The sequence below is a fragment of the Lontra canadensis genome, unplaced genomic scaffold (genome assembly GCF_010015895.1).
Source record: "Lontra canadensis isolate GAN:19392208 unplaced genomic scaffold, GSC_riverotter_1.0 scaffold37, whole genome shotgun sequence".
Lineage (NCBI taxonomy): Eukaryota > Metazoa > Chordata > Mammalia > Carnivora > Mustelidae > Lontra > Lontra canadensis.
Window position 1 is genome coordinate 397,225 of NW_022631031.1, and position 20,376 is coordinate 417,600.

A 20,376-nucleotide genomic window follows, 5' to 3' on the forward strand; every position below is an offset into this window, starting at 1 on the left:
TTCTCATAGTCACCCCTTACTCAAAGTAGAGGACTAAAATTCAAAAGGCCTCTTAGTGAAATATATCCTACAGGGAATAGGGTTAGAGGAATGTCAAGAAAATTTTGTCCAGATACATTGCTTTCTGATGATTTAAGGACAAAAATGAGGATATCATTCAGATGATTTGTCAAGAAAAAACACAAGCATCCAAATGTTTTAAAGGGTTTAGAGGATTATTCCTTCTGTTTTATGGTATTAAAAGTATGCCACGAAAGTGCCTGTCTAAGAAAGGGAGGAAGGGCTATGCTCAACCGCCAAGCCATACCAAATTTGCTATTATGTGCATTTTGAGAACATGTGTTTGCAATAATAAAAATGACCACCCCAGAATGAAAGGAATGAGAAAATCCCCCCAGGGTTTTTATTGTCTGTCTGGGTTAAACAACAACTTGTAGGGCAAAGCACTTCTCACAAGATGATCCAGAAGAATGGTGGGGGTGGGCAAAGGCTTGTTACAACCAGCGCGAAGAACACAATAGAAAAGCAGGCTGATGAGGAGTGTCATCCTAATGACTGTCATGTGGTCCCACAGGAAGAAGTCACAGCTAAAGTCAGCTTGCAGGCCACGAGTGGCATATGGAGACAGAGACAGGAACAGAGAAAGGGATACAAGCAGATATGCAAACACATACAAACACATAATTACATATGCTCGTTTAATGCAGGTCTAGGCATCCTAAGCACACATTAAAATTTCTCATTGCTCATCAATCCAGTCATCTGGGAATGCTATCACACACTAAGCTCCAGTGGATAAAAACTCCCACTGAAGAGCATCTTTCCCTCAGAAGAGCAGAGGCAGTTTAATACGTGTATGGATAAATAAATAAGCAGTGTCATCAGAACTGACCACTTTAACAAAACAAGAGTTCAGTTCATTTTGAAACTATAATGCTAATTCTTTAAATTGACCGTTTACTACAACTTGACATTAAATGAAAACTATTGGTATGTCCAAACAAATCCGTTTTGAGATATTTCAAAGAATAAAAGTAGTCTACTCACGATACATATGTTGTTTCTCACTGTTTTCTTGACAAATGAGATTTTTCTGAAGTAGTTAATAGATGTCTGCACGCCCACGCACAAATTTTTTTAAGATTTTATTTATTTATTTATTTATTTGAGAGAGAGAACATGAGCAAAAGAGCCCAAGCAGTGGGGAACAGTAGAGGGAGAGGAAGAAGCAGAATTTCCGCTGAGCAGGGAGCCCAGTGTAGGGCCCGATTTCAGGACCCCAAGGTCATGACCTGAGCTGAAGGCAGTCACTTAATTGACTGAACCACCCAGGTGCCCCAACAAATTTATTTATAGAATGTGTTCTTATCTGAGTTGGCCAATCTTGTTTTTTTTCTTTAACTGATGGATTTTCAACTTCTGGAATAGTGTCTGGCAGATGGACACTCAATAAATATTGCTGAATGAATAAATACTTTGGTCTAATGTAGTAAAAATAATAATAAATAGGAGAATTTAACTTGAATAAGCAGAATGATGAAGAGAGACAGGACCCAGAGTTTTCTTTTCTCACTATCAATACTTGAGCTATATCACATTATGGGGCTTTGTAGCTATCATTTATTAATCACTCAACATGTTTATTGAAGTTTTATTATAGGCAAGGTCTTGAGCTAAATATTAAAGCTACTATTGCAGTATATTTCAAGTAATCGATTTTTTATATCTTCTATCTGATCTAAATAATCAGATTTTTAATAACTCCATCTTTATAAGAATGAGGCAAAATCCAAAGCTGAAAAAACTCAGATTTGGGATTTAGTTAAGGAAAAAAAAAAAAAAAACAGGCAAAGGAGGTTGTACCCATTCGATAGTTTCTCATTATGTAACTGAAAAAGCTAAATTATGTCCATTTTGTTAAACTTCATAAGGCAAAGGGAAAGATCTTAAATGTTTAGAAATGTTAGTAAGTATAAAAAAACTAATGGATTTTCTGTCCAATACTCAATTAACCAGAAATTTCTATCAATCAAATATCCTTTCCACTAGCATTCTCCATGCTCTACGTATTGCTATAATGAAATGTCCACGAAAGGAAAAAAAATGTTTTTAATATTTTAAGTATATAATGTTATCATTGACAATTCTTCAGTAGCAGTGATGAGTATATTTCTGAACTATCTATAAAGGGACCACATGAAATATGCTAACATATATTTTATGCCAAAAAGAATACATAATCCCTTTAGTATAATATTTATCATTCCTGTGCTATTTTTGTATTAGGAATCTGTCATAAATCACTTTATGTTTCACTGGAAAAACAGAATGATGGTACAATCAGCAAACCTTAATAAAGCTGTCAGCATTCTACTTTATAGTAGGTATAAAGTACTAATTTGTGATCCACAAGTCTTGATTCCCAATATATGACTTTAAGTCTGTCATCAACCACAAAACCAGGAATATCTCTAGGAAAAAAAAAAAAAACTGTAACATTCATAAATGCTTCCTCCATGTGTTCAGACTGTGGTCTGAAAACACTTGTGGCATCATCTGTGCACAGATATTTGTCTCAAATCCAACAAGTGCACTTACAAGAGACAGAAGAGGAGAAGACGTGAACACAAAGCAGAAGGGGCTTTGGGGTAACCAAGGCACAGTTTGGTTGATGTAGCCACAAGCCAAGGATGCCTGGAGCCACCAGAAGCTGGAAGACAAGGAAGGATTCCCCTAGAACCTTCAGATAGATCATGGCCCTGCTAATACCTTGATTTTTGGACTTCTGGACTCCAGAATAAAGTTGAGAATAAAGTATGAGAATAAAGTTCTCTGTGTTTAGTCCCCAGGTTTCTGGTAATTTGTAATAGTAGCCACAGGACACTAACATAGTTACCAAGTCAAATGCTTTTCACTGTGTTCCCCTAAAGTTCATATGCTGAAGCCCTAACCCCCAGTACCTCATTAGATGACTATATTTGGAGAGAAGGCCTTTAAAGAGGTAATTAAATTAAAATGAGGCCATTAGAGTGGGCTCTAATCCAATCTAACTCCTGCGGTTATAAAAAGAGGAGATGATGACCTACAGAGAGACACCAGGGAAGTGCGTGGTCAGGGGGAAGGCCATGTGAAGAGGCAGGAGGGGGGCCATCCGCAAGCCAAGGAGAGAGAGCAACCCCAGAGGAAACTACTATGCTGGCACCCGGATGATATCCAACCTCCAGAACTGTGAGAAGAGCCATTTCTGCTGTTGGAGCCACCTAGCCTGCGGCCATTTGTTACAACACCCTTACCAAATGAACACAGAGGATATTCCCCTCTTCAAGTTGACTGAGATAGAAGTCTTTCTAAAACACAAAGTGAAACTTAACAAAAAGCTTTTAGTAACTGTCACTCCTTGAATCCGTACAGTGCATTCACCTTAACCCTTTCTTTCTCCCTGAACAGAGGAATTTTTATATTTTCACCACCACACGCAGATGTGGGGAGGGCAGCTCGTGGTAGAAAGAACAGGAGAGCCTATTTCAATATCATCATTCTCTAGAAGAGCAGGAGAAGTAACATTTCTAGGCACTAGGCTATCTTATGTGCAGTGACTCATTTAATTTCCCAATTAATACAAGGTGAGTATTATCATTTCTCCTTTGCTCTATCCCATTACCCACCTTCAACTACAAGAGCTGGCTTCCTTCATTAACATTATCTGGGATGATCTTGTTCACCAATCTGTCTCCTCCTGCCCTATTTCATGCCCACCTCAGTATTTCAATAAAACTCCATGGGAATGGGGATATTAATTCTCAACTGCATCTTCAGTGCCCAAGAAGCAGTCAGCTAGTATTTGCAGAGGAACTCTATTCTAGTGGTTCTTAAATCAAGGATGCATACATACTAATATCTTCCCATCCGCGTGTAGTTCCTAAAATCTCCCCAAATTAATCTGTTGAAGATTTCTGATTTTGAAGCTTCACACTTAGTCCAACTCTCCCACCTAGCAGGTGGAGAGACAAGTCCACTCTCAGCCCTGGCTTTTGTTCTTAAAGGCAGCTTTCACATCCTTGGGGCCTTTAAACATGAGCTACGGTTGCTCAGACATGTCCTCTCCCTGCCTCAACTCACTTTCAAATTCATTATATTTGAATCCCATCTCTAAGCAGATCCCTAAAGCCATATCCAATCCCTCCAAAATTGATGTGAGTACTAGTTCTCTCTGTTCTTAAGAATTTGATGTCTCCTATAAACTTTGCCTATATATCATTGTATCATTAAACATTTTAGGGTCAGTATTGTTAAATCAAACTCCTCAAATCCCTCTACTTCTTAAAGTCACTCAAACAGAAAAACAAGAGAAATATATTAAGCTGAAAGCTTAACCCCAGGCTGTGTTTTCAAGAATACAAACAAAACCTCCAAAGATAGGGGGGAAAAAAAAAAAAAAAAACCCACATTCTATTTTTTTTTACATAATTATATGCAAACTTCTGATCAACAAGTGCTTCTCACACTGGGAATAAATCCATTCACTATTGGGGTGCCTGGATTGCTCAGTGGGTTAAGCCTCTGCCTCCGGCTCAGGTCATGATCTCAGGGTCCTGGGATCAAGCCCCACATTGGGCTCTCTGCTCAGCGGGGAGCCTGCTTCCTCCTCTCTCTCTTTCTGCCTGCCTCTCTGCCTACTTGTGATCTCTGTCTGTCAAATAAATAAATAAAATCTTAAAAAAATCTATTCACTATTGCTTTAAGGGATAAATTAAGTCTGCAACCCAAATGTGAACTAGGGGAAGTATGGTGTGCTCGACACTAGAAACAACAGGGCACACAAAACTCCCAATACGTACAACCAAGCTCACCATAGCCTTGGTGGCATCCGGCCATCCCTTGTTTAGGAGATGAAGTTTAACTTGAATCACTTGAGCATGGATTTCGTAGTGCTTTGATTTTCAGTGAGTTGTGGGGCATAGAGAGAGCTCAACCCAAGATGGTTGAGTTGCAAAAATGAACTGCCCTCTGATTTAGAATTTTAAAGTAATCTTTGTTATAAATTCCCACATAATTTTTCCATATCCAAATTAAACCTGCCACATTCTCTATCCCCAACATCACTGACTGAATCAAGCTACAGGTGAACATTCCTTTCCTCTCCCCTTCAATTTATTCTGTCCATTTTTCAGGGTATATTGTACATCCCAGCAATTCACAATAGACATGTCACAGTAACTGAAGAGAAAACATAGGCTTTCCTAAACCACCAAAGTGTGTTCTTCATTCAGAATTCCCAGAGGGCCTAGGTCTTCAAAGTAGATTAATTCTCCACATATAAACCTCATTTGTACATATTTAATTGTGAGCTCATTCTCTATTAAAAAAAATGTTTTATTGGCTCTGATTTCCTTCTGATGTTTCTACCCCATTTTATTAACATTCTTGGTTCCTGCCTTGCAGCCTTCGGGGATGTCCAAACTAGAAAATGCTTGCTTGTACTTCAGGGATTGGGGTGGGAATGAAACTGTTTTTCAGTCCTGAAACTCCTCAGATTTAAGGAAGGAAATAAAAACTTCCAAGAAGGGTAATTGAATATGTTGCCAAGCTTGCCTTGTGCTCTTGGGTTTAATGTACAGAACTGTACATAATTATTTAGAACAGTACTCACATGAAGCCATGCCAATGAGACTAACTCAGCCAAATTTATCATATGTTGCTCCAGGCTGAGACACTGGCGCCATCTCAAAGAAACCCACATGTGCTAATAGGAACTAGGAATTTTTGTAATTTTTATTGTGCCTTTTGGGGAAACATCCTTTCTAACAAAAGATACATCATCATTTCTCAATTAAAAAAAATGAATTTTGGAACACTGAAAAAAATAAGATTAAATTAAATTTAAAAAAATATTCTAGAGAAGAATTAAACTTTTCCCTCTTATGTATGTGGGGAACCAACTATCAGTCAAATATTCGAATTGTAAGAAAGACAGGAATAAGATAGTGTCACTGGTTTGCCAGAGTCCCAAGACAGAATGTTATTGCTTCTGCTTAGTGTGAAATGTATTCCAGCACTGTTATAATTTGTTAAGTGAGTTTTTAACTATTGGGGTGGTGAGCTGAATAGATGGAAATATTTTTAAATAAAAATAAACAAAAATATAGCATTTCTTGAATTCTGATGACTAACTTATTATAAACAGCAGATACAGTTATTTTTTTTTAAGTTTTATAAATTTTGAAGTCATCTTTCTAAGTTGCAAGAAGAGATATAACTTTGTTTTACTGTTTAGCTTTGGTTATCTGATCGAGTCCTCCACAGTTTACAGGAAAACCATCTATTACTATTCTATTATTATTAATAGACAGAAGTATCTCTTACATAAGAAGCTCTTTCAAAAATCTTAAATTTGTTATATCCAACGATGCATTACTAGTACAAAGATAATGGCTTCTGTTTAATGAATATGTTCTAGGCATTTCACTTAGGGAATGAATCCCGATAGGTATAATTATCATCAGTTTATGAAACAGGCAACCAGAAGTCAAAGATACTTGGTTTGGTCAAGACCAGAGTTATGATCTGAATATGGGCTTCTAAAATTCTCAAGTTCTTTCTCCTGTTGCCTCTTTCTAAGGAAAAGAAAAGATGAATTATGGCCTACCTGACTGTATGGGCCCTAAATAAAATCAGCAGAGCTAAAAGTCAACTCAGAGAAAAAAACTGATTTTTACCCAACAAGTAACTAAAAAAGAATGTGCAATACTTCAAAGATCATTAAGAAATGGCCATAATTTAAAATTTATTAGAGATATATGAATTTAGAGATAAAACTTGCATAACAAAGGGGAAAGTAAAACATGATGCATGAGGAAATTTGGGAAGTTAAATAAGAAAGATGAATTTTGCCTAATTCTACCCACTTTTCTTGGGAATCAAGGAAATCATAAGGGTGTACATGGGGATCTATCTGCATGTAAAGATCCTAGAAATTCTGAGAGAGGCACTCGAAGAACCAGGAGCTGAAAGCTTTAGTAGGCTTTAACACTTATTGGAGAGCCCCTCCTCCGGTGAAGCTTCTTACCAGTTTTCAGCTAGAAGAGAAGAAGTGGCCTCTCTGATCTTAGCTGGCATTGGTGGCATGTGATCTACATGGCAGATGTAGAAAGGGGAGAAGCATTAGGGCACATCTACTTCTTACGACCTATCAGACATCTGTTCTACAATCTGATAGGGCAGAACTTGCCACCAGGTGTTTCTGACTCAAACCTCTCTTTAAAAATGTTTTGCTGAGGCAAGAACACCCACCAGTTCAGAGCAACCAAAGGGATAGAGATTTTAGATATTCAAACTAGAGAATCAGATTCTCTTAGTAGCACAGCATCAGGCATCCCCCAGGTAGAAGACACTTAAGAAACCATCCCCATGGCAGAAAGGAGAGACCCCAACCTCCAGTGACCTCAGAACAGGATGAAGGCAGAAGGTGACATTGATAGCAAAGATGGCAACTATCAAATTAATCAACAGACATTTTCGTTGGCCAAACTTGAATTCTTTTAAGAAAAATGAGTGTTCCGGCTGAGAAAATTAGGCGTGACCACTGACTCTTATACAAAAGTCTCAAATACTTTAGATATTAATTTATGCTCCAAAGATAATCAGCTACATATTCTTTATCTCCCATCAGCCTGAGTAACTTTCAAAAAGGATAGAAGAGTTGTGAAACCTCAGAGGTAGGAAACATAGTCAAAAAGTGAACAATCCCCCAATGTGTTAATTCACCCTCTTCTGGGTTCTCTGGCCCTGATGATCAAGGCCTCCATTTTATTTTCTGTTCTATACCTCAGAGCTGAGTTCAGATTTGGTCCTGCACACCCCACCCAAACAAGCTAGGGACAAGTTCACACTTACATTATCATCGTCAGCTTCCTCAGCCTAACTACACCAAAGCTCACTTTGCAAACATCCCAGTAGAACCCATGCATGACACAAAACTTATTTCTCAATCTAAAGCTCAGATCACCACAATTTTTGACGTTAAAATAACCACATTCATTTTTGAAACCCTGGCAAAGAATCAAAGCACCATTCCAACCCAGCAACTAAACAGTGTAGGACTCTGGGACACGGAAAAACAATAGCAACTTTCTTCATTTTCCCTCAGCACACAGCTTAGCAATTCCCACCAACTGAATACGGTGACTGTAAAGCCAGCCATCTATAAATATTTTAAAATCTGATCCTGTTTCATTGTGAGAACTTAACCCCTTGCCTCCAAAAAGCCACAGAGGATTTGACAGACAAGGCAAAGATTAAGTAGCTTACAGTTTTCCTCACAAGAAAATAAAATGGAAAAAAGAAATCATACACAAAACACTTTAACATGGCATTTCATATACTTGCCACGAGAGAAACAAGTTGAAAGACTGAATGTCATTCCCCTATCAGGCTCTCCTGCCTTTTTTAACAGAACTAGAGAAAGGAGGGATGATTATTTGTGTGTGAATATGACTGAAGAGGCTAATTTGTAATTCATTCACATTTCCTTACACTTCCCACACACAGATGAGCACACCATTCAGGAAGGTCAAGACAGAATCCAGTGCTGATTTGGTTCTCTGGTATAGACCTGGTGTCACCAGAAGTCATAAGGGACCCATCACCTGACAGCTTACAGCTACTTTGGTCTGCATTCCTTTGATCTGGGGCCTCCAGGCTCAGTTCCAGCGCTCTTGTTTTAGTTTTAAGCTCTCTTATAATGAATGAGTCATTGAGCAGGATATTACCTAAATAGCAGAAATTCAGAACCAGCTTCCAGCTCCATGTTGCCAACTGCTATCTTTATGGACTGCTTTACCAGTCACTCAGAGAAACACACACTTAAGCAGATAGATACTACTACTTTTCAGGTACCAGAGTGACAAATTTTAAAAATAGTGACAAATTTTAAAAAGAGTTGACAATGATAAGGTGAGTGTGTAATATTAATGAGCACAACTTTTCAGACTGAAATTTGGCAAACATCTTATATCCTTCTGATCCGGTAATTCCATTACTAGGAATTTATCCCAATGAAATAATTAGTGATGCAGATAATAACATACAAATAACAAAGATCCTCGTGAAGCCGTGTATAATAGTGAAACACCACAAACTACCATAACATCAGGCATTAGATGAAGAAATTATTGTACTTATATGTTAAGCTACTATTTAGCCTTTAAGATCAAGAAAATTGAGAGTCAGAATTCTCTCATTATAAAACATTAATGTTACTTATTATGCAGCATTACATTGTGGGAGCTCAGGATGTGCCACCCCAAAATATACCTGTTTGACATAAGGATTATCTTCAGGTTGTTATTTTGAGAAACAGCAGACACAAGGAAGCTCTGGAAACAGAATATAAGTGACCCTTTTGTAAGAGAAATTTACATTCATAAAGGAACTCTCCACCTATAAGGTGTCTCAGTCTCTGTAGAAGGAAAGGGTGACTCTAACTCACAAAGCATTCCCATCAAGAAGAAGGAACTTGGGGCGCCTGGGTGGCTAAAGTGGGTTAAGCCGCTGCCTTCAGCTCGGGTCATGATCTCAGGGTCCTGGGATCGAGCCCCGCATCAGGCTCTCTGCTCAGCAGGGAGCCTGCTTCCTCCTCTCTCTCTGCCTGCCTCTCTGCCTGCTTTGTGATCTCTCTCTGTCAAATAAATAAATAAAAAATCTTTAAAAAAAAAAAAAAAAGAAGAAGGAACTTACATCTGCACAGCAAACCTTATCCTTGTTTACAGTACTTTCCCTGGTCACCTTCTCATAACTTGGCTCCACACACTCTTTCCTCATTTGTTTTGGGTGAAGAAAGTATTTACACCCAAATTCTAGCCTTTCTCAAGTTACTCATCTCTGAGTTTCTCCCTTGCCTATATGATACCCAGGTTAATAAAATTGTTGGTTTTCTCTGGTTAATCTGGTTTTTTGTTAGAGGGTCCACAGCTCAGAACCTAGAAGAGTAGAACGGAAATATTTTTTTTCCTTCTCTACTACATAAAATTAAGAAATTAAGTAAAGTGAAGTTTGGTTGCCCTCCAGTTTATTGATGAAACATTCATTTTCTTATAAAGCTCCATAGGATAGGACTTCCTGAGCAGTCAGAGATTTTAGGTCAGCTTCAAAAAGGGACAAAAACAATGGAGTATTATTAGGGTAATATTTTGAAATTGGCCATAGGTTCCTCCCTCAGGTTCAAGTGACTTTTAGTAGCTCATTGTCGGCCACTGGGGCTCCAGCCACCAATTTTGCCCAGGCCTGTGATTTGAGCCAAACTGGAGTTCACAATACTGAATGAAAGTGGTAGAGTGTCCTGTAGTCAAACTGGGCCCCAATCCCAGTAGATGACCTCCATGAGAAGTTGCAACAGAGCTGGCTCTTGAAAAAATTCCAGTTATTTTTTTCTAATCATGACCCCAAATTATATCATGCTCAATTTTTATCAAGAATTGCTTCCAAAATTAGTAGATAGAACATATTAAGTTAGCTTCATATCCTAAATTACATTAAAAGTATCCCAAAACGATTGTATTTAAACCCACGTTCCATACCTACCGAAAAATCTCAGTATTAGAATTCACCGAATTCTACTTTGTGAAACACACTCCCAAAATACACGAACAAAGACATATGGAAAGCTCACGTAAAAGAATCCAAGTGGTCCAGATATATATGGCATTTTCATTCCCAGGAGATACTTGACTTGTGAAGTCACAACGTGGGTGGCAGCCCCGGTCGTCATCGCACTGATCACGGGCTCCGTAAGCAGGAAGGTGGCACTGCCCAGCTGCAGTGCAAACATGGCCACCTAAGAGGACAAAGGAGAGTGACATTTCCCAGACTTTCTAGAGGAATTAATGTCCAACACATTTTCATGTTCATTCCACACAGACCTGAAAAACTCACACGAAATGGGATTCTGAAATCTTATATATTCAATATCTGGAGTTTTTCTTGAAAATATAACTAGGTTCCAAGACTTTCCAAATATTCTTAGGTATAGTGTAAGTGCTCCAATTAAAAGGAACACATCTTTCACCCCTGAAAATTCACTTCTTTTTTTCTCTTTTCCTCATCATAAAAAGGGGAAATATGCTCAGATCAGTTCATAGATGGGGCTCTGTGGAGAAAAATTAAATTTGCATTATCATTTAATTTAAGAAAAATTCAGAAGGACATGATGCACTACTCCACACCCAAGAGGCTTAAAACCTCAAAAGCACTGAAGAAAAAAAGCCATTTCTTGAGTTTCTCCCTGGTACTGAGAAATAGGAACACTTTCATGACTAGAAACTCTGTCAAGTGGCTCTAACTGGCCAAGTCTAACAAGAAGATATGAGGACTTATTTGTATGTGGAAAAGAGCAAAAGACAGAGGTAGATTAAAGGGATATGAATTCAGAAACCCAGGAATCAGTAGAAAAGTCATTTTCCTTAAACAGTCCCTATCTACTCGTAGCATCGTGCTCCATGGCAAAACCATGTCATGACCAGGCATAATGATCAGGAGTGAGTAGAAGCTGTGCATTGAGTTCTGCTGGGCAAAAGATGACCAGAAGAATCAAAACTCTCCTCTCTCACTATTAACACAGCAGCAGTTAATGTCCTTCCTTTGCCAGAGAGAGAGAGCTTTGAGAAGATGGCCCATCCTCTCACTGAATACAACTGTGTAAACTCCATCAGGGAAACTGCAAAACACAAAATTCAGTCTTTTAAAAGTAACATTAAATTACATTCATGAGTTTCCACACCGGAAAAGGGATACTAAGTGGGTCGTGTTGATAGAACCTTTCGGTGTGTTAATTATAATATTTAGGTCAGGTCTTAAAATTCCTGCTGGAAAATAAGATTAATTATTAAAAATCAGAAGAAAGAATAACAATGAGATCTCATTCTATGAAGAGCTCACAGTGATGGGAAAGAGAAGTATAAAGTTCTGTCTGATAACTCTAGAGCATAAGTTGCAAAATATGTCCTTGCTATCACGTTGCAAGGCCCTTTGACCAAAAGCAATCACGCTCTGAACTTGCACCAGAGTAGAGTTTCTTCAAATCTGAAAAGCTAGGTCCTAATCCTGCTCCTAGCCTGACATCCTAGCTGTGTGACCATAGAAAACCTACTGAAATTTTCTGAGACTCCTCATCTAGAAATTATTACAGTGATGTCTATGCTGTCTTGTAGAATCATTATAAAATGAAGATGAAATAATATAAGAAAGGGCTTTGAAACTTGTAAAATGTGCAACATACATGATGCACCAGGAACATGGTAAGGTGCCGTGGATGCTTCCCCAGTACAAAACACCAGGCTCAGTTTTGAAAACGTACAAGGGGCCACCCCACCTTTTCCAACGCTGGAAAACTTGAGAGAATTTATCAGTGCAGAAAGAAATGTATTCAGATTGTTTGCAGTTTAGCAGTCTCCTTTTATTCAGTATGCAATAAAAAAATAATATGGATCGCCAACATAGAAATCAGGCAATCTCTTTCTGCCAACATAGGAGGCCAGAGCAGCAGCTTCTGCAACTAACATTTCTTTTTTTTTTTTTCCCCAGAAACTATGTGTGTGTTTGTTAAAGTAGAATTATCCTGAGGGAAATATGCAATCAATGGTATAGGTACGAATGGAACGCACTGATCTTCTTGGCAACTCCTGATTCATAGTCTGTTGATTTTCATCCTGAAAACACAATCAGTTAAGAAAAACATTGAACCAATTTTCCCCAACCACCTATCTACTAGTAAGTAAATTCCAACTTATGACATTAACTCTTACAGGCCCTAAGGATAAAATTCACATATTATTGGGGTAAGATGAACACCAGAGAGACGGATTTTCAATTCAGCTAAATGTAGCCTACAAGCAATCCAGATCTTTGAAATTGTGAAACCTGTTTGCATATATGGAATTTTATGCACACATGGAATGTTGGAAAGTTCTCATCTGGATGCCAAGAAATCTTATCCTCATTTATTGTGGAAGAAAACTGTTTTGGAAGCCCTTGTATAAACCACTACCATTTTACCTTCTGTTTATTATTTGTTTCAATTCTAGCACCTTTTTAGAAGAGTTAATGATTTCTCATGGCTGAGAAACAAAGGTCACTTCAACTGAAGTCATTCACCAGCCACTTCCCAGCTAACCACTGGCTGTTAGTAGCAGCTTCTTAGTCATTTCCACAATTGAATGTTACAAATGGAAGGGCTCAGGAAAGCACAAGATAGAGTTCAGCCTTTTCACATACTGAAAATACATACACCTGCCTCACAATAGAAACCAGAAAAGATGGAGTACCCTCCTTTAAAACTTAGCCAAAGACTCAAAGTGTTTCTGTAATATTTACTTCTACACATTTTTATGCTTAAAAAGAAAATCTTCTCAGCAAGAGATAAATCCCTAAAACAGAGAATTTTTTACTCTGAAAGGTCAACAAGCCCCTTAATTGTTCATTCCTGACATAAACCACTGGGTATTTGAAGGATGACTGCAAACATGTGATATTTAACTGAAGAAAAATTACTCTTGTGGGTGACAACATTCTCCATAACCCAAGACAATGGTGGCTATTTTAAGAAGGACAAAGAGGAAGAAGAGGAGGAAAAAGGAAAGAGAAGGATCAGAAAGAGGAGAAATTTAAGAACTCCTCTTTTCTCACTACCCAAATTTGTACAGTTTTTCACATCAAAATTAAGGCTCTAGCATATAGAGGCTGATGTACACAGCTTGAAGACAGCAAGTACCCATCCAACGCAGGTTTTGTAAGAAGCACCCACAGATGGGTGCGACTTCCAAGATTATCTTAGAACTTAAGTATGTGAAATGAGGATCATTCTAGGCTATTTGTTCGGAGGCCCAGTATTTAAATTTTATATCAATGTTAAGCATTTTTTTTAAGCTAATGACTTAATAAACAGCCACCTCAGCTCCTTTTACTAAAAATATAGATAACAATAATTCTAAGCTGGTTAGCCAAGTCCCAAAATTTGGCCATGCAACATTTTATGAGAAAATAAATTTTATACCATCAATATATTTCAGCTGTTTGTAGTAAAGCTGATGATCCGGGCTAATGCTGAAAACCTCTGACACACATTATCAAGGTTCACTAGCGTGATACTATTGAGTAATGCTTCTATAAACAGCATGTGTTCTATATAAACTGAATGCATCTCAGATTTCAGGCCATTTTTTGCAAGTGGTTTTCACACAGTGAAAAAAAAGAAAAGAGTACATAGTAAACAAATATCCTACCCAAGCGGATGGAGTATAGCATGCATTTCAAGTTTGTCAGTTCCTTTGCCATCTGATTTTTACATTGTACCAAGTCATTTATTTGTCTGCTCAATAAATATTTACTGCATACACACTAGGGGCTAGCTGCAGCATTGTTCCAGAATACAATGATAAAGATACAGTTTACGCTTTAAAAAACCATACAAAGAGAGGTGAAACGAAGATGTTGGGAGGGGGCAATATTAATCAAAAACATAAAGAACTGTAATGTAGATGTGTGACTAGGAAGGTAAAGTCTGAGAAGCTCCTTGGGTGGGAGCTAAATTGCTAAGAGCTATGTTCTTTACTGAGCAGCATATGCAAGTCTGGGGAAGAGAGCTAAATTGCTCATGACAATAGGAAAACAACTGAGTGCTGCACAGGGATGTGGCAAAAAAGCTTGTGTGGCCAGAAAACTTGAGAATAAAAAAATGTCAAATGGATACCTATGCACCGTGGATTTGAGAACATAAAACCCTCTTCCATATCGTTTGGTGCTAAAAGGGAAGGAACTATCAAGCCATGCACACTTCAATTCTGGAATATAAACTCAGTGTGGTAGGCAGAATTTTTCCCCAAATTCCTATTCCCAGTTATTCAATAAAACACTAATTTATGGGGTCACCTGGGGGGCTTAGTCAGTTAAGCACCTGCCTTTAGCTCAGGTCATGATCCCAAGGTCTTGGGATCGAGCCCCACATCAGTCTCCCTGCTCAGAGGGGACCCTGCTTCTCCCCTCCCTCTACTGCTCCCCCTCCTTTTGCTCTTTCACTCTCTGTCAAATAAATAAATAAAATCTTATAAAAGAACACACACACTAATTTATGAAGGAATTTTGCAGATGACATTAAGGTTATGGCCTTTATAGCAGGGAGAGTATCTTAGGGAAAAAAAATAGAAATAGATACAGGTAGATACATATAGAAATATATACAGATATGTCTGCATACATATATATATTTCCTCATTCTGTCAGCTGAGAGCGTTAGAAGGAACAACACCCAGTTGCAATGAGCATACCTAGCACCCAGATATTGATCTCGGATGCTATTTCCCCAGTAACAAAAGCCAGGGCTCCTCAAAGAAATGGTTGATTCTAGGACTGGGGAAGGAAATATACATTTGGAGCCTGGCTTATCTTGTAGTGTCAGAAACAAAGGAAGTGCTCCAAAAATAAACAAACAAATGGGGGGTATGTCAAAGGACATAGGAGCCAACTGAAAGCTCTCCCAATGCCCAAAGCTAGAACAATTTGAGGAACAACATAAATAAAGTAACATTGGACTATAATCCAAAGGATGAAATAAATAACCTTAAGTCCATACTGATATAAATAATTGATTACATTTTTTAAATGGAGGAGCCAGGAAATCTCCTGTGTAAATTATTATTCCAATAATTTACATAGACACTCCCCACTCCTTATCTCAACCTCTCACTTAAGGTAACTCCCACCTCTTAAGTGTGTGCTCTGCATGTTGACTTTTTTCCAATAAATACAATATGGGAAGGGGGGAATAGAGAAACTTTACATTGGAGCAACCTGACAAACACTAGTTCAGCCAAGTGATTAAGGTTAAGACCAAGAATGATAAGTTATACTGATAGTCTAGATTTCTGATGTGATGTAATCAGAATGTCACTCTGTCTCCCTAGTCTTCCTCCTAAAAATCTGTAAGCCCAGTCTAATCATGAGAAAAATATCAGACAGATCCCAATGGAGGGACATTCTACAGAACACTGACCAGAAGTTCTTAACCTGTTAAGGTAATCAAAAACAAGAAAAGTCTCAGACATTTTCACAGTTAAGAGAAGCCTAAAGAGAGACAGGACAATTAAACATAATGTGGTGTACTGGATAAGATCCTGGGAACAGAAAAATGGCATTAGGTAAAAATTAAGGAAAGCTGAATACTACATGTGGATTTCAGTCAGTAGCAATGTATCAATCAGGCTCATTAATTGTGACTAATGTACCACACTAATGTAAGATGTTAATAATAGGGGAAACTGTAGGTGGATGGAGTAGGTGGCAGCTCTGCTTTTTTTGCAAATTTACTGAAATCTAAAATTATTCTAAAACAAAAAGTTAAAAAAGAGAAAGAAACCTCCTCCACGTCTTCCACAGAATCTTCAGGTAAGTTGACATTTCTTCCTCATATGTGTGACGCATTCAATAAGTTCCTGAGTTCTGCACATGTGGGCAGGGGGTGGGGGGCGAGGGCGGGGAGGGCACTTCAGGGGAACTTGACACAGCTGGGCATCAAAGGTATGACATGTGAGTAAATAAGCACACCAAGACAACTGTGCACACATATAAAAGAGAGGACTAGAAAACATGCCATAGATTTCAGAGGGAGTGGGAATTATGCTGGATAGGGGTATACTCGTGCCTTGACACATAAGGAGGAATCCAAGCGGGAGAAGTTATTAGAAAGCATTCCAGAAAGAGTGGAGAATATGAGAATAAAGCAGGACAGCATGGGATATGTTCAGAAGACACAGAGCTGCTGGTTCCAAAGGAGCACAACTAGCCCAAAGGGAGTAATAGAAAATAAAGCAAGACATTTTGAGTCAGAATATGGAGCACCTTAAAAGTAGTGAAAAGAGAGTTTCGCAGGAGTGAGTGACATCACTCTTCCATACATTTATTAAACACCTAATTTTGCCAAGAAGTGTGTTGCACACTGGCTCAAAACTAAGACCTGGGCTTTGCTAGAATTAATCTGATGGTGAAATGTGGAACAACTCGCCATTTAAAAGGTCAGTATAAGAGAAGTAACTAAAGGAAAAAGGACGGAAAACACCTAAACTGGACACAGCAGGAATGGAGAACAGAAACGAGCCATGTGTTGGATAATCCAGAGGCAAATTGATTTTAGGCTTAGGAAACACATTTTATTTTTCCATTTGATTTTTTATTGTCGAATATATCAGAAATTCGCTGGTGTTAGGAATTATTCTTATTTGGAACTTCACGGTTGAAAGGGGCGCCATAATCTTTTCGGTTCTCAGACTTTACTGGGCAAAAAAAAAAAAAAAAGTCTCTAATGCAAGAGGCGATGAGAATCAGAAGTGCTATGGGTGTACAGTGATCTGACTCTTCTGCCTTCCTTTCTGCCCCAGTTATAGAAAACAATGACATCATAGGATGGGATGACTGGACCACGATAGTATTAAAAGACATAGGAGCATGGGAAGAGGCTGTATTTTTATTGTTCCCTGGGTGGCGACCAGGGAATAGCTGTGGGGAGAGGCGGGAGATTTCACTGACTAGGTCTTCACATTCCCACTGGATGGATCTGACAAAATCCATAACCAAATTAGAAAATTATAATACATTTTCTTATTCCTTTTTCATTAAGATCCGTTTACAGTTTAAACAGATATAAACACATTCTTTATCTTCTGGTCAGGGATAGAGAGAGAAAATGGTAAATTTATAAAAGTTTAAAAAAATCTCAATTTAATTTTGGCTACTTAACATAAGTGATACCATTAACATTTAATTGACCTTTTTCTTATTCAAATTATTCAACTTACATTTATTAAATACTAGCTACTGGAATTATAGGGATAAACAGTCTCTGCTCTAGAGACTCACAGTCCAGAAAGGCAGGTGTAAATATGTGGAAAATATTTCCTGGTAGAAAGAAAAATCCTGTTGTGTAAGACACAAGCAATGTCTCGCCGAAGGAAGTGGGGGGAATCACTTATAACCACGTCAAGAGATATCAGGGAAGGCTTCTCTGAGATGATTATATTTAAGTTGAGCCTTGAAGGACATGCAAGTGACATGGTAAAGGACCTTGAGCGCCTGGAGGATGGTAGGCACATAGCCATACAGCCAAGACCATTGCCACGAAGCCTAGTGCATAGGCTGCTGCTACCACTGAGGAGGTGAATTGTGGGAAAGAACACACCCAACACCTGACCTTAGAAGCTACTGGATGGAGTTTCCTTGGTTCCTATCTCAGTATGAGTTGAGAAAGCCAGGTAGCTAGCATAGCAGTTAGGGGGATGTATACCGGAGTCCAACTCCTATTTGGAGTCCAACTCGTTCCTAATTATGAGATTCTAAACATAAGTCACTTTGCCTTTCCATATCTTCATTTGTATAATGGGAAGAATAAAATGATTTGTTTCATAAAATGGTGATGGGGATTGCATGTATGAATACCTGCACCAAGACGAGAACAACTTGGCATATAGTAGGATACTAACTATTATTGTGATTTTCAATGTGAAGCATGGTCATTGTTATAATTTTGAGGATGTTATAATTCTACTTTTAAGTGTATTACTTCTCAGCTTCGCCAGGTACAAATACAGCTGGAAAGATTTAGATTGAACAGAATAATGACTTCCTGATGATAATGGTTGTGAAATAGTGAAACATCCTCAAAAGACATTTTGGATTACCTTCCCCCTGCCCTTCAGAAGAATGAAGGCAATGATTTTTCAGGAAGCAGAATATAGGAATAGACAGGTTAAACTGGTCTATATCTTAAATCTTTCTATATTCATGATCTCATTATTTAATACACCTAAAAAATGTTCAGTACTAACCAAAAGTAAATGAAAATCCCCTACTTGGGTCTGCAGTTGGTTTCTATCATTCTTGAAGACGTAAGCCTGTGTGTTTCCAGAATGCAGCAGTTCAATAATATAAGGCTTTGCGCCATTGAACACCCCCACCTGTGTCACCCCATGCTTGTGCAACTGTCAAACAAAGGAGATGTATATCCCCATGTCCTCCAGGGCAGAAATCTTGTCCCATAGTCGCTTCAGAAAAGCAGAGCTCAGGAAAACTTCCAGAAGTAAATGGGCAGGGGACAATCCTAGACCCCTCTCAGTTCTTGGAAAAAGGAATGGGCAAATGGTTTCACTTATTTGTGGAGCATAACAAATAGCATGGAGGACAAGGGGAGATGGAGAGGAGAAGGAAGTTGAGGGAAATTGGAAGGGGAGGTGAACCATGAGAGACTATGGACTCTGAAAAACAATCAGAGGGTTTTGAAGGGGCGGGGGGTGGGAGGTTGAGGGATCCAGGTGGTGGGTATTGGAAAGGGCACGGATTGCATGGAATACTGGGTGTGGTGCAAAAATAATGAATACTGTTACGCTGAAAAAATAAAAAAATAAAAAGGAATGGGCAAGATGCCCAACATGAGAATAATAAATGCTACAGGCAGAAGAGAACAATGGTTTTTAAAAGTGCCTTAACTTTTATGGAGTGTTTCTTTCCTCAACAGAAATGCTTACTGATATTGACATTTTAAAAGGTTCCACTTTGCCTTGAAATTAACGCCTCATTGCTGTGAGTGAGCAAGCAATTGCTCTGTTGGCTGCTACTGTTTTTTGGCTAGAAAGTGGTTTTTTTTTATTTTTTTATTTTTGAAGAGTAACACTAATAGCACAAAATTGCATCAGTTACAACAGAAACACTTCCTCTGCAAAATGAGACACCTAATGTACCTTAGAAAGAGATGGTACAAGGGGAAACAAAAAGATTCCCAGACCAGAAAGTTCAGTTACAATCAGATACTGCATGAGTTTTAATCACAGAGGTCCTTGCTATGTTACAAAACCATTACCAAAAAACTAGTAAATCGACAACAATGAAATTACACAGAGGGAAAGAAACCAGACAAAAATAATACAGTGAATACGTTTTTATGAAACTCTAGAAAATGCAAACAATCTACAGTGATTCCTGGTTGATGGGAGGTGGGGGTCCTAAAGCAGTGAGAAGGTCAAGTGTCAAGGAAAAATTGAGGGGAGTCACAGATAATTTCACTCTCTTGATTGCGGTGCTGGCTTTGTACATATGTCAAAACATCAAATTGCACACTCTAAATGTGTGGAATTTATGTGAAGCAATTACACCTCAATAAAGCAGTTTCTAAAGGGCCCATAATCTAATCTACAACATAGAAAGCATCATATTACATTATTGTGGTTGTATAAGTGCACTTCATACTAACAATGTTTAAAAAAAAATGGTAAGGGAGAAGAGAAATGGTAAAAAAAAAAAAAAAAGGTAAGAAAGAAGAGAAACAGGAATCACTTCTTTGCCTGA

General features: G+C 38.3%; 1 protein-coding gene across 1 annotated transcript in view; it reads right to left on the bottom strand.

Annotated features, from left to right (window-relative positions):
* SLC26A7 (solute carrier family 26 member 7) overlaps positions 1–20,376 on the bottom strand; it is a 115,549-nt gene that overhangs the window by 54,403 nt on the left and 40,770 nt on the right. The window contains exon 4 of the mRNA XM_032869060.1: positions 10,667–10,831. Coding sequence (XP_032724951.1) covers positions 10,667–10,831 — 165 coding nt within the window. The remainder of the gene's footprint in view (positions 1–10,666; positions 10,832–20,376) is intronic.